Source organism: Salmo trutta, chromosome 31, assembly GCF_901001165.1.
Source record: "Salmo trutta chromosome 31, fSalTru1.1, whole genome shotgun sequence".
Classification (NCBI taxonomy): Eukaryota; Metazoa; Chordata; class Actinopteri; order Salmoniformes; family Salmonidae; genus Salmo; species Salmo trutta.
In genome coordinates, this window is record NC_042987.1 from 8861896 (window position 1) to 8881686 (window position 19791).

At 42.7% G+C, this 19791-nt stretch overlaps 1 protein-coding gene across 5 annotated transcripts in view; it reads left to right on the forward strand.

Annotated features, from left to right (window-relative positions):
• LOC115169445 (rap guanine nucleotide exchange factor 4) overlaps window positions 1-19791 on the forward strand; it is a 47235-nt gene that overhangs the window by 6541 nt on the left and 20903 nt on the right. For 4 of the 5 annotated variants that reach the window (XM_029725063.1, XM_029725067.1, XM_029725065.1 and 1 more), the window contains exons 4-6: window positions 13590-13732; window positions 13917-14005; window positions 15803-15949. In XM_029725063.1, the coding sequence (XP_029580923.1) occupies window positions 13590-13732; window positions 13917-14005; window positions 15803-15949 (379 nt within the window). Of the gene's footprint in view, window positions 1-13589; window positions 13737-13916; window positions 14006-15802; window positions 15950-19791 lie in introns of those variants that run through there. The other variant, XM_029725068.1, reaches the window with a different exon arrangement.

Sequence of the window (19791 nt, forward strand, 5' to 3'; positions counted from 1 at the left end):
CACTGTCAACTATGGGACCTTATATTGACTGGTGTGTGCCTTTCCAAATCATGTCCAATCAATTGAATTTAGCACTGGTGGACTCCAATCAAGTTGGAGAAACATCTCAAGGACGATCAATGAAAACAGGATGCACCTGAGCTCAATTTCGAGTCTCATAGGAAAGGGTCTGAATACTTATGTAAATAGGGTGTTTCTGTTTTAATATTTTTCAAAATTTGCAAAATAAATTAAAACCCTATTTCCGCTTTGTCATTATGGAGTATAGTGTGTAGATTGCTGAGTATTTTTTGAAAAACCATTTTAGAATAAGGCTGTAATGAAATGTGGAAAAAGTCAAGGGGTCTGAATACTTTCCGTAGGCACTGTATAATAGGATCTCTGGTCAGAGTATAGAATACTGTATTATCCATTAGGAAAACTGGGGAGTGTTTTGATGTTTTGTTTGATGTTTTAAATTCTATCTGTATGGATGGAGGATAAAATAAAGAACCCATTTGATCAAGGCTGCACTGTGCGCGCGCACCTCGCAACATTCCATTCCTATATCCATCCTCATTATAATGACACATCCACAGGTAACCATTGGCAACTTGAGCTCATTGCTCTCTCTTTCTCGCTCTCTCCGTTCTGTGTGATGCAGTTAGAAAAAGAGATGTCTCTAATGGGCGTCATCCTAAGAGTAAAGTGCCATCCTTTCCATTGGACCGCTGACAGGGGATTTGGTCAATGTAGATGAAGGAAAGGGAGCCATGTTAGGCTGCTTCTCACCCTCCTATCTGCATCTCTCCTGGTGGTGGAGATAAGGTTACAGTGGACATGCTGGACGCACACACAATGCACAAATCAATAAGCCCAGGCAGCAATGCTAAATCAGCTGTCTGTTACTGACAGCTACTTTGCGTGTATGTGTTAGTGGTGCGCTGGTCAGCTGTTTGTTCACCCACACTCTCCTGCAATTGCTAATAACCCATCCACAACCGCCCGACTATATCTGATAAAGGGAACATTTTGATGCCTGCACCCAGCCCTAAACCGCTAATATAGAAAATGTGCTGTAGGCTACAGTCAGAGACAGCGGAAATAATATTTTGACGGGGTGCCAGATTTTTGTTGTTGTTGCTTGAAATAGATATTTCTGCTATACAGTGCATTCGAAAGTATTCAGACCCCTTCCCTTTTTCCACATTTTGATATATTACAGGCTTATTCTATAATGGATTAAATAGCCAGAGCCTGGACTTGAACCCGATCGAACATCTCTGCAGAGACCTGAAAATAGCTGTGCAGCGATGCTCCCCATACAACCTGACAGAGCTTGAGAGGATCTGCAGAGAATGGGAGAAACTCCCCAAATACAGGTGTGCCAAGCTTGTAACGTCATACCCAAGAAGACTCAAGGCTGTAATCACTACCAAAGGTTCTTCTACAAAGTACTGAGTAAAGGGTCTGAGTACTTATGTAATTAAGGTTTCTGTTTTTTATTTTTAATACATTTGCAAACATTTCTAAAAACCTGTTTTAGCTTTGTCATTATGGGGTAGTGTGTGTGTGTGTGTGTGTGTGTGTATTGATGAGAACAAAAAACATTTTTAATCCATTTTAGAATAAGGCTGTAACGTAACAAAATGTGGAAAAAGTCAAGGGGTTTGAATACTTACCGAATGCACTGAAATAATTTCCGACATTTTGGTAGGCTAGTTGTTAGTCAACTTGTCTAATTAGGTAGGCCTACATGCAGCTTCTCTTCCTTCATTATATGTTGCCCTAGAAGACTAAATAAACCCTTTCTCATCAGAATGTCATAAATCAATAGAATGAATGCTTCAGTCTAGTTGACAACGGTCAAGTTTTCTGTCATCTCTGCTTCTTTCGCTGTGCAAAGACGTTTGCTGTAGGGACCGGGAATAAAATGCAATAGGCCTAACTCAACCCCCCCAAAAAGGAGAAGATTTTCTTTGCAAAATTTCCAAATAACATCAGTTTGACCAGTTGTATGGAAATAGAAAGCTGTGAAAATGACCTAACATGTTTCTGATAAGATTTCAGTTCGGCTTGGATGCTTATTTTATATTGTGGTTGAAATACTATCAGCTTTTATGATGCTGATAAAGAAGGCACCTCTACAGACGGTATCCAACTTCACATTTGCATTCTCCAAATATGCTGAAATAAATAAATAAATAATATTTCTCCACTCCTGTTCCCAAGTCAATTTTACCTACGTTTGGTGTATAATTTTACTGCAAGAAATGCCTTGCAGGAGTTAATATTAAGGCTATGTGAGAGGTTATAGACCTACTGTCAGTGTCCAGATTTCCAATGAACCTATCTGAACAGTAGGCAGTTCCCTTGACGTGCCGTAGGCCTATATGAAGTCCCTATCTTGTGGCTTTCGACTTTGTATAGCGCCTTACAATCATCATCACACACAACATGCTATTAGCCTATCCTCTTTTACCACTTCACCAAATCTTTCCAAAATATACATTTTCTGACCCTCCCTTCTCTTTATTTTAAACTCTCCGTTTGCAGCTTTTCTCTTAAGTTAAAACCCTCTACAATCTAAGCCGGGGGGTTCTAAAAAGCTATATGGAATTGTTTTAAGAAGGTCCTACCAAGGATCATTTAGCTATTTGATTTTGAATTTAATGACCCCTTGAAGGATAAAAAAACATTTGATACATTTCATTTGGCCTTATTGCTATTAGCCCATACAAACGCATTGAATAATAGATTTATTACATGTAACAGATGGTCCCCCCAAAACAATCTAAGGGAAGTTTGTTCTGAAGTGTCTGTCCTATATCTGAGAAATATATGAAAGATCAGGAAACATAAACTCAGCAAAAAAAAAAGAAACGTCCTCTCACTGTCAACTGTGTTTTATTTTCAGCCAACTTAACGTGTAAATATTTGTATGAACAAGATTCAACAACTGAGACATAAACTGAACGAGTTCCACAGACATGTGACTAACAGAAATTGAATAATGTGTCCCTGAACAAATGGGGGGTCAAAATCAAAAGTAAGTCAGTATCTGGTGTGGCCACCAGCTGCATTAACTTCTATGGGCTATGTGGGACGCTAGCGTCATTATCAACAGCCAGTGAAATAGCATGGCGCGAAATACAAAACAGCAAAAATCTCAATTTCATTTTCTCAAACAATCAACTATTTTACACCATTTTAAAGATCAACTTCTCGTTAATCTAACCACATTGTCCAACTTCAAAAAGAATTTACGGCGAAAGCATAAAATTTGATTATGTTAGGACATAAACTTCACAAGAAAAACCACACAGACATTTTCCAACCAAGGACATGCATCACAAAAACCAAAAATACAGCTAAAATATTCACTAACCTTTGATCTTCATCAGATGGCACTCAGGACTTCATGTTACACAATACATGTATGTTTTGCTCGATAAAGTTCATATTTATATCCAAAAATGTTTTCCCACCAAAACTTTCGGTGAATGAGCACATAAATTTACAAAAACACTCATCATAAACGTTGATAAAATTTACAACAGTTATTGAAAGAATTATTGATATACTTCTCCTTAATGCAACCGCTGTGTCAGATTTTAAAATAGCTTTACGGAGAAAGCACATTTTTCAATATTCTGAGTACATAGCTCAACCATCAAAGCAAGCTATACAGATACCCGCCAAGTTCTGGGGTCAACTAAACTCAGAATTAGTATTATAAATATTCTCTTACCTTTGCTGATCTTCATCAGAATGCACTCCCAGGACTTTTTGTTCAAAATACTCCATATTTATGTCCAAATACCTCCGTTTTGTTCGTGCGTTCAGATCACTATCCAAAGGCATAACGCGCGAGCGTGAATCCAGACACAAAGTCAAATAGTTCCATTACCGTACGTAGAAACATGTCAAACGTTGTTTACGATCAATCCTTAGGGTCTTTTTAACATAAAACGTCGATAATATTCCAACCGAACAATAGCGTATACATTACAGAGGAAAAAGAAGGAGCGGCGCACCAATTGTGCCGTAGCAGTAAACAACTCACTGGTCCCAGGCAGTCCACTCATTGACTGAGCTCCTATTTTCTGCCCAGTAACAGGAGAAGGATAAAACACGTTTCTAAAGGCTGTTGACAGCCAATGGAAGCCTTAGGAAGCCTGCCATATGAGTCCTGTATAATCATAGACATCATTCAAACAGTTTTAGAAACTTCAGAGTGTTTTCCATCCAAATCTACTGATAATATCCAAATATTTGACTCTGGGCCCGAGTATTAGGCAGTTTACTCTGGGCACGCTTTTCATCCGAAAATGAAAATACTGCCCCCTATACCTTAAGTTAAGTATTGCAGTGCATCTCCTCCTCATGGACTGCACCAGATTTGCCAGTTCTTGCTGTGAGATGTTACCCCACTCTTCCACCAAGGCACCTGCAAGTTCCCGGACATTTCTGGGGGGAATGGCCCTAGCCCTCACCCTCTGATCCAACAGGTCCCAGACATGCTCAATGGGATTGAGATCCGGGCTCTTCGCTAGCCATTGAAGAACACTGACATTCCTGTCATGTAGGAAATCACGCATAGAACGAGCAGTATGGCTGGTGGCATTGTCATGCTGGAGGGTCATGTCAGGATGAGCCTACAGGAAGGGTACCACATGAGGGAGGAGGATGTCTTCCCTGTAATGCACAGCGTTGAGATTGCCTGCAATGACAACAAGCTCAGTCCGATGATGCTGTGACACCGCACCAGACCATGAACGCTAATTCCTTCGATGATAAACGCAAATCCGACCATCACCCCTGGTGAGACAAAACCACTGCTCGTCAGTGAAGAGCACTTTTTGCCAGTCCTGTCTGGTACAGCGACGGTAGGCTTGTGCCCATAGGCGACGTTGTTGCCGGTGATGTCTGGTGAGGGCCTGCCTTACAACAGGCCTACAAGCCCTCAGTCCAGCCTCTCTCAGCCTATTGCGGACAGTCTGAGCACTGATGGAGGGATTGTGCGTTCCTGGTGTAACTCGGGCAGTTGTTGTTGCCATCCTGTACCTGTCCCGCTAGTGTGATGTTCGGCTGTACCGATCCTGTGCAGGTGTTACACGTGGTCTCCCTGTAGCGCTGTCTTTGGCATCTCACTGTACGGACATTGCAATTTATTGACATCTTCAGTCCTCGTGCCTCCTTGCAGCATGCCTAAGGCACGTTCACGCAGATGAGCAGGGACCCTGGGCATCTTTCTTTTGGTGTTTTTCAGAGTCAGGACACTAAAGAGGCCTTTCTACTAACTTTTCATAACCAGTGACCTTAATTGTCTGTAAGCTGTTAGTGTCTTAACGACCATTCCACAGGTGCATGTTCATTAATTGCTTATGGTTCATTGAACCCTTTACAATGAAGATCTGTGAAGTTATTTGGATTTTTACAAATTGTCTTTAAAAGACAGGGTCCTGAAAAAGGGAAGTTTATTTTTGTGTGTGTGTGTGTGTGTGTGTGTGTGTGTGTGTGTGTGTGTGTGTGTGTGTGTGTGTGTGTGTGTGTGTGTGTGTGTGTGTGTGTGTGTGTGTGTGTGTGTGTGTACACATACATACATACAGTTGAAGTCGGAAGTTTACATACACCTTAGCCAAATACATGTAAACTCAGTTTTTCACAATTCCTGGCATTTAATCCTAGTAAACATTCCCTCTCTTAGGTCAGTTAGGAACACCACTTTATTTTAAGAATCTGAAATGTCAGAATAATAGTAGAGAGAATGATTTATTTCAGCTTTTATTTCTTTCATCACATTCCCAGTGGGTCAGAAGTTTACATACACTCAATTAGTATTTGGTAACATTGCCTTTAAATTGTTTAACTTTGGTCAAACGTTTCGGGTAGCCTTCCACAAGCTTTCCACAATAAGTTGGGTGAATTCTGGCCCATTCCTCCTGACAGAGCTGATGTAACTGAGTCAGGTTTGTAGACCTCCTTGCTCGCACACGCTTTTTCAGTTCTGCCCAAATTTCCTATAGGATTGAGGTCAGGGCTTTGTGATGGCCACTCCAATACCTTGACTTTGTTGTCATTAAGCCATTTTGCCACTACTTTGGAAGTATGCTTGGTGTCATTGTCCATTTGGAAGACCCATTTGCGTCCAAACTTTAACTTCCTGACTGATGTCTTGAGATGTTGCTTCAATATATCCACATAATTTTCCTCCCTCATGATGCCATCTATTTTGTGAAGTGCACCAGTCTCTCCTGCAGCAAAGCACCCCCACAACATGATGCTGCCACCCCCGTGCTTTACGGTTGGGATGGTGTTCTTTGGCTTGCAAGCCTCCCCATTTTTCCTCAAAACATAACAATGGTCATTATGGCCAAACAGTTCTATTTTTGTTTCATCAGGACATTTCTCCAAAAAGTACAATTTTTGTCCCCATGTGCAGTTGCAAACCATAGTCTGGCTTTTTTATGGCAGTTTTGGAGAAGTGGCTTCTTCCTTGCTGAGTGGCTTTTCAGGTTATGTTGATATAGGACTCATATTACTGTGGATATAGATACTTTTGTACCTGTTTCCTTCAGCATCTTCACAAGGTCCTTTGCTGTTGTTCTGGGATTGATTTGCACTTTTCACACCAAGGTACATTCATCTCTAGGGGACAGAACACATCTCCTTCCTGAGCGGTATGACGGCTGCATGGTCTCATGGTGTTTCTACTTGCGTACTATTGTTTGTACAGATGAACATGGTACCTTCAGGCGTTTGGAAATTGCTCCCAAGGATGAACCAGACTTGTGGAGGTCTACAATTTTTTTTCTGAGGTCTTGGCTAATTTCTTTTGATTTTCCCATGTCAAGCAAAGAGGCACTGAGTTTGAAGGTAGGCCTTGAAATACATCCACAGGTACACCTCCAATTGATTCAGATGATGTCATTTAGCCTATCAGAAGCTTCTAATGCCATGACATCATTTTCTGGAATTTTCCAAGCTGTTTAAAAGCACAGTCAACTTAGTGTATGTACACTTCTGACCCACTGGAATTGTGATACAATGAGCTATATGTGAAATAATCTGTCTGTAAACAATTGTTGGAAACATTACTTGTGTCATGCACAAAGTAGATGTCTTACCGACGCCAAAACTATAGTTTGTTAACAAGAAATTTGTGGAGTGGTTTGAAAAATGAGTTTTAATGACTCCAACCTAAGTGCATGTTAACTTCCGACTTCAACTGTATATATATCATTCAAGGGTTTTTCTTTATTTTTACTATTTTCTACATTGCAGAAAAATAGTGAAGACATCAAAACTATGAAATAACACATGGAGTCATGTAGTAACCAAAAAAGTGTTAAAGAAATCAAAATATAATTGAGATTCTTCAAAATAGCCACCCTTTGCCTTGATGACAGCTTTGCGCACTCTTGGCATTCTCTCAACCAGCTTCATGAGGTTGTCATCTGGAATGCATTTCAATTAACAGGTGTGCCTTTTAATAAGTTGATTTGTTGAATTTCTTTCCTTCTCAATGAATTTGAGCCAATCCGTTGTGTTGTGACATAGTAGGGGTGATATACAGATTGCCCTATTTGGTAAAAGACCAGTCCATATTATGGCAAGAACAGCTCAAATAAGCAAAGATAAATTATTGTCCATCATTAGATTAAGACATGAAGGTCAGTCAATCTGAAAAATTTCTGACTTTAAAGTTTCTTCAAAAACCATCAAGCGCTATAATGAAACTGGCTCTCATGAGGACCGCCACAGGAAAATATGACCCAGAGTTACCTCTGCTGCAGAGGATCAGTTCATTAGAGTTAACTGCACCTCCGATTGCAGCCCAAATACATTCTTCACAGAGTTCAAGTAACAAACATTTCAACATCAACAGTTCAGAGGAGACTGTGTGAATCAGGCCTTCGTGGTCGAATTGCTGCAAAGAAACCACTACTGAAGGACACCAATAATAAGAAGAGACTTGATTTGGTCAAGAAACACGAGCAATGGACATAAGACCAGTTTTTGCAAATTTGAGATTCTTGGTTCCAACCACGATTAGGTGAATGGATGATCTCCACATGTGTGGTTCCCACCATGAAGCATGGAGGAGGTGTGATGGTGTGGGGGTGCTTTGCTGGTGACACAGATTTTTTTTGAATTCATGGCACACTTAACCAGCATGGCTACCACAGCATTCTGCAGCGATACGCTATCCCGTGTCGTTTGCGCTTAGTCCCACTATCATTTGTTTTTCATCAGGACAATGACCCAAATCACCTCCAGGCTGTGTAAGGGCTATTTGACCAAGAAGGAGAGTGGTGGAGTGCTGCATCAGATGACCTGGCCTCCACAATCGCCCAACCTCAACCCAATTGAGGTGGTTTGTGATCAGTTGGACCACAGAGTGAAGGAAAAGCAGCCAACAAGTGCTCAGCGTATGTAGGAACTCCTTCAAGACTGTTGGAAAAGCATTCCTCATGAAGCTGGTTGAGAGAATTCCAAGATTGTGCAAAGCTGTCATCAAGGCAAAGGGTGGCTACTTTGAAGAATCTAAAATCTAAAATATATTTTGATTTGTTTAACACTTTATTTGGTTATTACATGATTCCATATGTGTTATTTCATAGTTTTGATGTCTCCACTATTTTTCTGCAATGTAGAAAATAGTAAAAATAAAGAAAACCCTTGAATGAGTAGGTGTGTCCAAACTTTTGACTGGTACTGTATATACAGTTCCCCCATATCTGACTTCAGACCAGTCCCAAGATGCTTGTGGGGGTTGTAGAGAAAAATGGAGTACACTTGTGTTCGTGAGAGTCATCTTTTGATGGAGGGGTCAATTTGAAGGCCAAACCCTTCTGACGCTACAGACGATTTTGTGAGAAGACCAATTTTTGGGATGTCTCATGGTCTGACAAAACACTGCTCTAGCTCTGTCACCTTTGACCGCAGATGCGGAAGTGCGACATCGGCGAATGAGGTAGATTAAGACGCATCCAATGCAAAAAAAAAACATATCCCTAGCTTAAACTGACCGAATTTTTATTACATTTTTTATAATTAAAAAAAAAAAGTTATTTTTTGTAAAATATACTTTTTTATCAAATGTATTTTTATGGCCATTATTTACATTATTTTAAGTCTTTTAAAAAAAAATTTAAGCATGCTAATTGGATTTCATGAGTACAGTTAGGCCTTGAGGGTTACACGCTAATGCCAGATAGCCTAAAATAATGAAAGGGAAAAACCTCAATGTAGCCTATACATTGCACAATAATTATACCTTATGGATTTTTAAGGTTTTGTTTTCCCTTTATTCATCCCTCCCGCCATCCACCTGCCCTTCATCCACACAATATTTCATGACCCTAAACCTGCCCGTCCCACTCATCACTAGTGTGTGTGTGTGGATGATAATAAGTGTAGGCTTTTACATGAAATCTGATCTGACCTCAGTTATTAACAGGCTTTAAGTTTAACTTAATTAGATTAAAACTGATCTGTAATACAGAAGGTGACAGTGCTTGACAGAAACACAACATCTATGAAGGTTAACACATTGACCCTTTGTTATTCTGAGATAAAATGTAATCTGTGATTTCTTCATCCATTTTGGACTGTTAAATAAATGATCTACTGTATACCCATTGATTTCATGAATGTCACGTGTGCTCCCTCTCCAGCCTCTAGGTCACCAGGCTGCTCGTTATGGCACACACCTGTCACCATCGTTACGCGCACCTGGACTCCATCACCTCCCCGATAACCTTCCCTATATATGTCACTCCCTTTGGTTCCTTCCCCAGGCGTCATTGTTTCAGTTTCACGTCTGGGCGTAGTTCGTGTTTCTTGTTTTGTATTTTGTTGCGTTTATTTATTAAAACGCTCACTCCCTGAACTTGCAACCTGACTTTCAGCGCACATCGTTACAATGATGGAAATAACTTATACAGTGCCTTCGGAAAGTATTCAGACCCCTTGACTTTTTCCACATTTTGTTACTTTACAGCCATATTCTAAAATATATTAAATTGTTTTCCCCCCTCATCAATCTACACACAATATCCCATAATGACAAGGCAAAAACAGGTTTTTAGACATTTTTGCAAATGTATTAAAAATAAAAACTGAAACCTTATTTACATAAGTATTCAGACCCTTTGCTGTGAGACTCTAAATTGAGCTCAGGTGCATCCTGTTTCCATTGATCATCCTTTAGATGTTTCTACAACTTGATTGGAGTCCACCTGCGGTAAATTCAATTGATTTGGAAATGATTTGGAAAGGCACGCACCTGTCAATATAAGCTCCAAGACAGGATTGTGTCGAGGCACAAATCTGGAGAAGGGTATCAAAAAATGGCTGCAGCATTGAAGGTCCCCAAGAACACAGTGGCCTCCATCATTCTTAAATGTAAAAAGTTTGGAACCACCAAGACTCTTCCTAGAGCTGGCCGCCCGGCCAAACTGGGCAATCGGGGCAGAAGGGCCTTGGTCAGGGAGGAGGCCAAGAACCCGATGGTCTCTCTAACAGAGCTCTAGAGTTCCTCTGGAAATGGGAGAACCTTCTATAAGGACAACCATCTGCAGCATTCCACCAATCAGGCCTGATTGGTAGCGTGGCCAGACAGAAGCCACTCCTCAGTAAAAGGCACATGACAGCCCGCTTGGAGTTTGCCAAAAGGCACCTAAAGGACTCTCCGACCATGAGAAACAAGATTCTCTGGTCTGATAAAACCAAGACTGAACTATTTGGCCTGAATGCCAAGCGTCAAGTCTGGAGAAACCTGGCACCATCCCTACAGTGAAGCATGGTGGTGGCAGCATCATGCTGTAGGGATGTTTTTCAGTGGCAGGTACTGGGAGACTAGTCAGGATCGAGGGAAAGATAAACAGAGCAAAGTACAGACAGATCCTTGATGAAAACCTACTCTAGAGCGCTCAGGACCTCAGACTGGGGAGAAGGTTTATCTTCTAACAGGACAACAATAAGTTCACAGCCAAGACAACGCAGGAGTGGCTTCGGGACAATGTCCTTGAGAGGCCCAGCCAGAGCCCAGACTTGAACCCGATCGAGCATCTCTGGAGAGACCTGAAAATAGCTGTGCAGTGACACTCCACTTTCAACCTGACAGAGCTTGAGATGATCTGCAGAGATGAATGGGAGAAACTCCCCAAATACAGGTGTGCCAAGAAGACTCGAGGTTGTAATCACTGCCAATGGTGCTTCAACACCATTGGCAATTTCAGTTTATTTGTTATACATTTCCAAACAGAAAAAATTATGGGGTATTTTGTGTGTGTGTGTGTGTGTGTGTGTGTGTGTGTGTGGATTAAACCATTTTATTTAATCCATTTTAGAATAAGGCTGTAACGTAACAAAATGTGGGAAAAGTCAAGGGGTCTGAATACTTTCTGAATGCACTGTAAAGGCCTCATGAGCTTAGTTCAACTTTCATACACCATCAGAACTCCAAATATTTGGTTGTTTTACTGCATTGATCCATAGCCTCAAAACATGGTTAAAACAATTTTATATCAATCATGGTCAGTCCTTGTATCCATAGCTCTGTTTGAGTGGTTACATTTATCCAGCCCCATCGCTCAGTTGTTTACCGAAACAGTGTCGTGGAGGCCACTTGATTGTTGGAACTGCAAATTTCCTCTTAAGGGAAGTTCCTGCTTGTTAATTATTTTTATTTCAAATGGCACTAGCTGTATTTGGTTGAAATGATAAAAATAGAAAACTATTAGTTTTGGAAAACCAAAGTATATATTTTGATACGGTAATGAACAGAGACTTTGGAACTCTTGTGCTGTAGTATACAGTAAGAGAAGCTTCTGGTCTCTCCTGTCCTCTCTCATCTGTACCACTGCAGGAATAGGTCAGCCACCGCTCACTGTGGCTCAGCTTTAGTCAGAGGTGTGTGTGTGTGTGTGTGTGTGTGTGTGTGTGTCGTAATGGTTTAGCTGTAATATGAGGTGGAGAACTGCGATCAGTGTAGACAGAGGGATAAGATAAAGAAGAGGGTAACGAGAGAATGAATCATGTGACTTACAGGTGGAAGGTGGCGTGAGCTGCTCTCAGACCACATCAGCTTTGGAAAGAAACCCATTCTACTGGATATGTTGTATGATGCTGAGAGAGAGAGAGCTGGAGAGATTGTAGAAGACAGTTGGACAGATGGGAGGTGATCTGTCTGTCACCTGTATTCTCTTTGTCTTCTAGACATCTGGGTCAATGCTGAGGAACATTCAAAAGGTTGGGTTCCTCTTGTATGATGCTCTGACCGTTCCACCTGTCTAACACATTAACCCTACAGTGGCAAAGAGATATGGAAGGATGAGGATGTGGAGGGGAGGGGGAGGAAAAAGGAGGACGGCCAGGGAGATGAGTCAGAGTGGACAGGAGAGGAGCAATGCGGAGTCAGAGAAAACGAGAGATTTACAACCTCGGGGCTGCGACCTTCAGACAGAATGTGTCTTCGGCCAGGTTTTGTCCCGCTAACACACAAATGTTATTGTACAGGAAAAGGTCTGAGGGGGGAAAAAAGGAGAATTATGAATGGAGCAGGCAGGCAACCCGTGATACAAGTCTGTATTCAACGTCCATCCATGTCTGAGGACGTCGGGAGATGACGTGGAAACCGGCCACTAGGGGCAACAGTGAGTGCTGTTACCGTCAAGTAGGTTTCTGTAAGCATCTACCTCTGGTTCCACCAAAGGCTGCATGTTTTAATCCAGCGAATTATTATTATTATTATTATTATTATTTTATTATTATTTTAGTTTTTTTAGTTTTTTGTTGTTTTTGAAATCTTTTTATTTGAAGCCTTTCCCAAACCTTAACCCATACCTTAAACCATTTGAGTCGATGCCTAAACGTAACCTTAAAACATGTTGAAATTTTGAACAACCTTGAAATGTGACGTTTGAGAAACATGGATGAACGTCTAATTCTGATGTGAGCCTCTGAGAGCTTGTTGGAATGAAGAATGATGGATGGAAGGGAAATAAGGTAGATTGGAGACAAAGAAATAACCAAGGGCTTAGGAGAAAGGAAATGAAGGGGGGAGAGAGAGACCTGCTCATACAAATACTAGGCTTTCTATGTATTAGCCATTCAGTAGGCTACTCGCACTCCCCATTGAGTCACCAGTGTCAGAGAAGAGCTGTAGGTCATAGGGTTTGAATGGTGGCTCACCATCTATGGCCAAGTGTGTGTGTGTGTGTGTGAGAGAGAGAGAGAGCTGGTGAAAGAGAGGGATGGGAGAGAGAAAGCGATGTGAACAGACACCGAGTTTCTCTGTATGATTGTCTCAGCAGTGTTTCAACACATCAGAGACCTGTGTCTTTTAAGCTTACATCAGAGGTGTGTGTGCGTGTGTGTGTGTGTGTGTGTGTGTTTAAGTGTCTCAGAAATAGCAGTATTAATGGGCTCTTACATCCACACTGCAGGGGGTCCCAAGCTCAAAACGCCTACAGCTATTCACAATCACAGAGAACAGAACAGCAGAGAAACACAGAACAAAACACACACACACACACACACACACACACACACACACACACACACACACACACACTTACTTCCCCAATCTCTCTCTGTAGGCCTGCGGAGCGTTCCGGAGAGGATGTGGATATTATTCTGACCAGACTAAAAGGGGTTAAAGCCTTCCAGAGGTTCCACCCCTCCCTCCTGCTGCAGATCTGCTCCTGTGCCTTCTACGAATACCTGGAGAAAGGCATCACCTGGAAGTATACGCACACACACACACTCTCACACACTGACACACTCACTCAGTGGTATGAACCCCTGGGTAAAGGCCTCCCCTGTACTCCATTGGCTTTCAGCTTTACTATGACTCGTCACTTCACTGTTGACCGTTTTTATGAAGGCTTATAAGCTGTTATGTGATGGTGTTGTGCTCTGTGCAGTGTTCCGCCAGGGGGACATCGGGACCAGCTGGTATGCTGTGCTGTCTGGCTCTCTGGACGTCAAGGTGTCGGAAACGGCCAACCACCAGGTAAATCGGGTCCGCTTGATACATTTGACTACAGCTCTATTCGGGGTTCCTCCTCTCTCGAAAGTTATGTTCTCCCTCTAGAGTTCTCTGTGCTGTTCTCCTTGTGTCGCTCCTTGTGCAGTCCCGTTACAGCCTTGATGAATGTTTTGGAGTGCATTGCCTACGATACTCCCATGTTAAAATATGCACGCTAGGCTAGCAGCTAGCGCGCTCCGGTTTTAGCTCTGAGCAAAGCTGCTGCCTCTCAAACGCTCCTCTGAGGATTGAGCTAGTTAATGTGTGGAGGGTTCAGAGATGCTTTAGTGAGACAGGCAGACAGAATAGATAGAGCGTGCAGGATTGGTTGTTAGAATTTGAGATGGAACAAAATGTCCAGTTACATGTCCCTGTACCCGTTTGCCATGTTCATGTCTATTGGCCTAGCCTGGCCTAGTTCTGATGGCCATTTCTGAAATGTCATTTGGGACAGTAGGAAGATGTTAAGTCCCCTCCTATCATATTAGACATGAGGGAGAGAGTGTGTGTGTGCATGTGCTTGTGTGTGTCTGCATGTGACTGTGTGTGTGTGACCTTGTCTGAGTGGTCAAATTATGGTCTTCCCTGAGGTGAGTTCTTAACGAGAAAATCCATCTGAGAACCCTTCACACATGAATATATGAAAATATGGTAATCAGTCCGCTCTCTCACAGAGAGACCACGTTCACATTACCCGCTGTATCTGGGTCACTATCTGGCCATGCTAGACAGGACAGAAGAACAACATGTTGTGTGGCCATGCTAGACAGGATAGAAGAACAACATGTTGTGTGGCCATGCTAGACAGGATAGAAGAACAACATGTTATGTGGCCATGCTAGACAGGATAGAAGAACAACATGTTATGTGGCCATGCTAGACAGGATAGAAGAACAGCATGTTATGTGGCCATGCTAGACAGGATAGAAGAACAGCATGTTATGTGGCCATGCTAGACAGGATAGAAGAACAGCATGTTATGTGGCCATGCTAGACAGGACAGAAGAACAGCATGTTATATGTGGCCATGCTAGACAGGACAGAAGAACAACATGTTATATGTGGCCATGCTAGACAGGACAGAAGAACAGCATGTTATATGTGGCCATGCTAGACAGGACAGAAGAACAACATGTTATGTGGCCATGCTAGACAGGACAGAAGAACATGTAATATGTGGCCATGCTAGACAGGACAGAAGAACAACATGTTATATGTGGCCATGCTAGACAGGACAGAAGAACAGCATGTTATATGTGGCCATGCTAGACAGGAATCTAGAATAACACGTTCTAACCACTAGTATGATTTGAACTACTAGCCTTATAACATTGACCCTTAGGCTGCGTTTACACAGGCAGCCCAAATCTGATATTTTTGCCACTAATTGGTCTTTTGACCAGTCAGATCAGCTCTTTTGCCAATCATTTGCCTCTGTAAACACAGCCTTAGATAGGAAGTGGGTCTGGATTGAACAAGCTTCTGTCTGTGTGTGAGGCTGTGTTTACACAGTTCTCATCTTTTGCCCAATTATAGGCAAAAGATCTGACCTGATTGGTCAAAAGACCAATTAGTGGCAAAAATATCAGATTTGGGCTGCCTGTGTAAATGCAGTCTAACTATCCTCAGTGCTGATGTACTGTATGTGGTGTTTGTTCTTGCTCTAGAAATGAATTGCCCTTTTGTGGACAGATTTATTGACTTGAATAGGGTTGAATGTAACTGAATCAAATTGAATCAAATAAGTTCATGAAATTGAGTGTGTTCTGCCTGTGTGTCTAGGATGCTGTCACTATCTGCACGCTGGGAATCGGGACGGCGTTTGGAGAGTCGATTCTGGATAATACTCCTCGCCACGCCACCATCGTCAGCAGAGAGACCAGCGAATTGCTCCGCATTGAACAGAGAGAGTTCAAGAGTCTATGGGAGGTGAGAGAGAGGAAGAGAGAGACGCACAATTCAAATTCTGAAGGGGTTCATGCTCTGGCCACAAGAGGGCTGTCCACTGTTAACACCAGGCCTCCAGTACAGTCTTGTTTGTGTGGGCTTGTGGAACCTGCTGTCATTTTCACTGCCTGGGAGCATTGGGATGATACATGCTACAACTGAACCAGTCATCGTGTGTGTGAGTGTTTTTGAGGGTGGTGGGGCGTCTTTTAAAGTGTCCAGCAGTTGAAAGTGGGAGAGAGGAGGAGGAAGATGTGGAGGAAGTATAGCGCTAGTGGGCTAAGAGGTAGGTAGATCGGATGGGCTTTTGTTGTCTCTGTGCTAAGTGCACTCTCCTCCTGGCAGTCTTTCTTCAGCTCTCCCTCTCTTAGCTCTCTCTCTTCTCTGGTGTCTATTCTAGGAGTCTAGAGATAGATCAGAGAGAGAGAGTGTCTGAGGCTGTAGCTCTTACAATGGACATAAAAACCTCAGTGTTTTGATCTTATGTCAAGTGTGTGTGTGACACAGGAAGAGATTAGGATTCATACAGTGTAACAGTGTGGGATATTAGCCTTGGTGCCAGTCTCTTACTGCTGCCATTGTTTTTACGTAGCATATCACGCTGGTTAAAGGAGAGGAAACCACAAAAGTGTCTGAAAGCTAGATCTGTCATAACACCTCCCCAGGGCTGCTCACACTGACTGAGAGTCACACCATTTGACAGATGATACAATAGTATTACTACAGGCGCTCAGGGACATGGCTTTTAACAGACATACTATTCATCTCAACCCCACACAGTCACCCCAAAGTGTGTCAACTTCTGTCTTGTGGAATAAGAGGAGGCAGAGGAAAGGTTAGCCATTCACTTAATGATAAATGTAATCATTATTTGATATTTGTTGCAGTACTTTTTCAGTGCTGTTTACCTGATAACATGTTTCTTAGAATTTACACACTAGAATGATAATGGCGCCGGAGGCAAGCAACACTGAAGCATGCATGAGAGCACCAGCTGTTCCGGACAATTGTGCGATCACGCTCTCCGTAGCCGATGTGAGCAAGATCTTTAAACATGTCAAAATTCACAAGGCTGCAGGGCCAGATGGTTACCAGGATGTGTACTCAGAGCATGCGCGGAGCAACTGGCAAGTGTCTTCACTGACATTTTCAACCTCTCCCTGACCGAGTCTGTAATGCCTACATGTTTCAAGCAGACGACCATAGTCCCTGTGCCCAAGAAAGCGAAGGTAACCTACCTAAATGACTACCACCCCGTACGACTCACGTCGGTAGCCATGAAATTCTTTGAAAGGCTGGTCATGGCTCACATCAACACCGTCATCCCGGAAACCCTAGAGCCACTCCAATTTGCATACCACCCCAACAGATCCACAGATCTGCCACGCTGATCCTGAACATGGGGGCCCCTCAGGGGTGTGTGCTTAGTCCCCTCCTGTACTCCCTTTTCACCCACCACCGCGTGGCCAAGCACGACTCCAACACGACACAACAGTGGTAGGCCTGATCACTGACAACCATGAGACAGCCTATAGGGAAGAGGTCAGAGACCTGGCAGTGTGGGGCCAGGACAACAACCTCTCTCTCTCAACGTGAGCAAGACAAAGGAGCTGATCGTGGACTACAGGAAAAGGAGGGCCGAACACGCCCCCATTCACATCGATGGCGCTGTAGTGGAGCGGGTCGAGAGTTTCAAGTTCCTTGGTGTCCACATCACCAACAAACTATCATGGTCCGAACACACGAAGACAGTCGTGAAGCGGGCACGACAATGCCTTTTCCCCCTCAGGAGACTGAAAAGATTTGGCATGGCACCCCAGATCCTCAAAGTTCTACAGCTGCACCATCGAGAGCATCCTGACCGGTTGCATCACCGCATGGTATGGCAACTGCTCGGCATTCGACCATAAAGCACTACAGAGGGTAGTGCTTACAGCCCAGTACATCACCTGGGCCAAGCTTCCTGCCATCCAGGACCTATATGTTAGGCGCTATCAGAGGAAGGCCCAAAATATTGACAGACTATGGTCATCCGAGTCAAACTGTTCTCTCTGCTACTGCACGGTAAATGGTACCAGAGCAGCAAGTCTAAGACCAAAAGGATCTTTAATAGCTACAACCCCCAAGTCATATGACTGCTGAATAATGAATCAAATGGCCTCCCTTTGTTTTTACACTGCTGCTACTCGCTGTTTATTATCTGCTGTATGCATAGTCACTTTACCCCTTCCTACCCCTTCCTACATGTACAAATTACCTCGAATAACCTGTAACCCCCCACATTGACTCACTTGAAGTCGGAAGTTTATATACACCTTAGTCAAATACATTTAAACTCAGTTTTTCACAATTGCTGACATTTAATCCTAGTAAAAATTCCCTGTTTAGGTCAGTTAGGATCACCAGTTTTCTTTTAAGAATGTGAAATGTCAGAATAATAGTAGAGAGAATGATTTATTTCAGGTTTTATTTATTTCATCATATTCCCAGTGGGTCAGAAGTTTACATACACTCAATTAGTATTTGGTAGCATTGCCTTTAAATTGTTTAACTTGGGTCAAACATTTCAGGTAGCCTTCCACAAGCTTCCCACAATAAGTTGGGTGAATTTTGGCCCATTCCTCCTGACAGAGCTGGTGTAACTGAGTCAGGTTTGTTGGCCTCCTTGCTCTCACACGTTTTCTTTTCAGTTCTGCCTACAAATGTTCTATAGGATTGAGGTCAGGGCTTTGTGATGGCCACTCCAATACCTTGACTTTGTTGTCCTTAAGCCATTTTGCCACAACTTTGGAGGTATGCTTGTGGTCATTGTCCATTTGGAAGACCCATTTGAGACCAAGCTTTAACTTCCTGACTGATGTCTTGAGATGTTGCTTCAATATATCCACATCATTTTATTTTCTCATGATGCCATCTATTTTGTGAAGTGCACCAGTCCCTCCTGCAGCAAAGCACCCCCACAACATGATGCTGCCACCCACGTGCTTCACGGTTGGGATGGCGTTCTTCGGCTTGCAAGCCTCCCCCTTTTTCCTCCAAACATAGCGATGGTCATTATGGCCAAACAGTTCTATTTTTGTTTAATCAGACCAGAGGATATTTACCCCAAAAGTATGGTCTTTGTCCCCATGTGCAGTTGCAAACCGTAGTCTGGCGTTTTTATGGCGGTTTTGGAGAAATGGCTTCTTCTTTGCTGAGCGTCCTTTCAGGTTGTCGCTATAGGACTCATTTTACTGTAGATATAGATACTTTTGTACCTGATTCCTCAAGCATTTTCACAAGGTCTTTTGCTGTTGTTCTGGAATTGATTTACACGCATCTCCTTCCTGAGCGGTATGACGGCTGCGTGGTCCCATGGTGTTTATACTTGCGTACCATTGTTTGTACAGATGCACGTGGTACCTTCAGGCGTTTGGAAATTGCTCCCAAGGATGAACCAGACTTGTGGAGGTCTACAATTATTTTCTGAGGTCTTGGCTGATTTCTTTTGATTTTCCCATGATGTCAAGCAAAGAGGCACTGAGCTTGAAGGTAGGCCTTGAAATACATCCACAGGTACACATCCAATTGACGTCAATTAGCCTATCAGAAGCTTCTAAAGCCATGATGTCATTTTCTGGAATTTTCCAAGCTGTTTAAAGGGACAGTCAACATAGTGTATGTAAACTGCTGACCCACTGGAATTGTGATGCAGTGAATTATATGTGAAATAATCTGTCTGTAAACAATTGTTGGAAACATTACTTGTGTCATGCACAAAGTAGATATCCTAACCGTCTTGCCAAAACTATAGTTTGTTAACAAGAAATTTGTGGAGTGGTTGA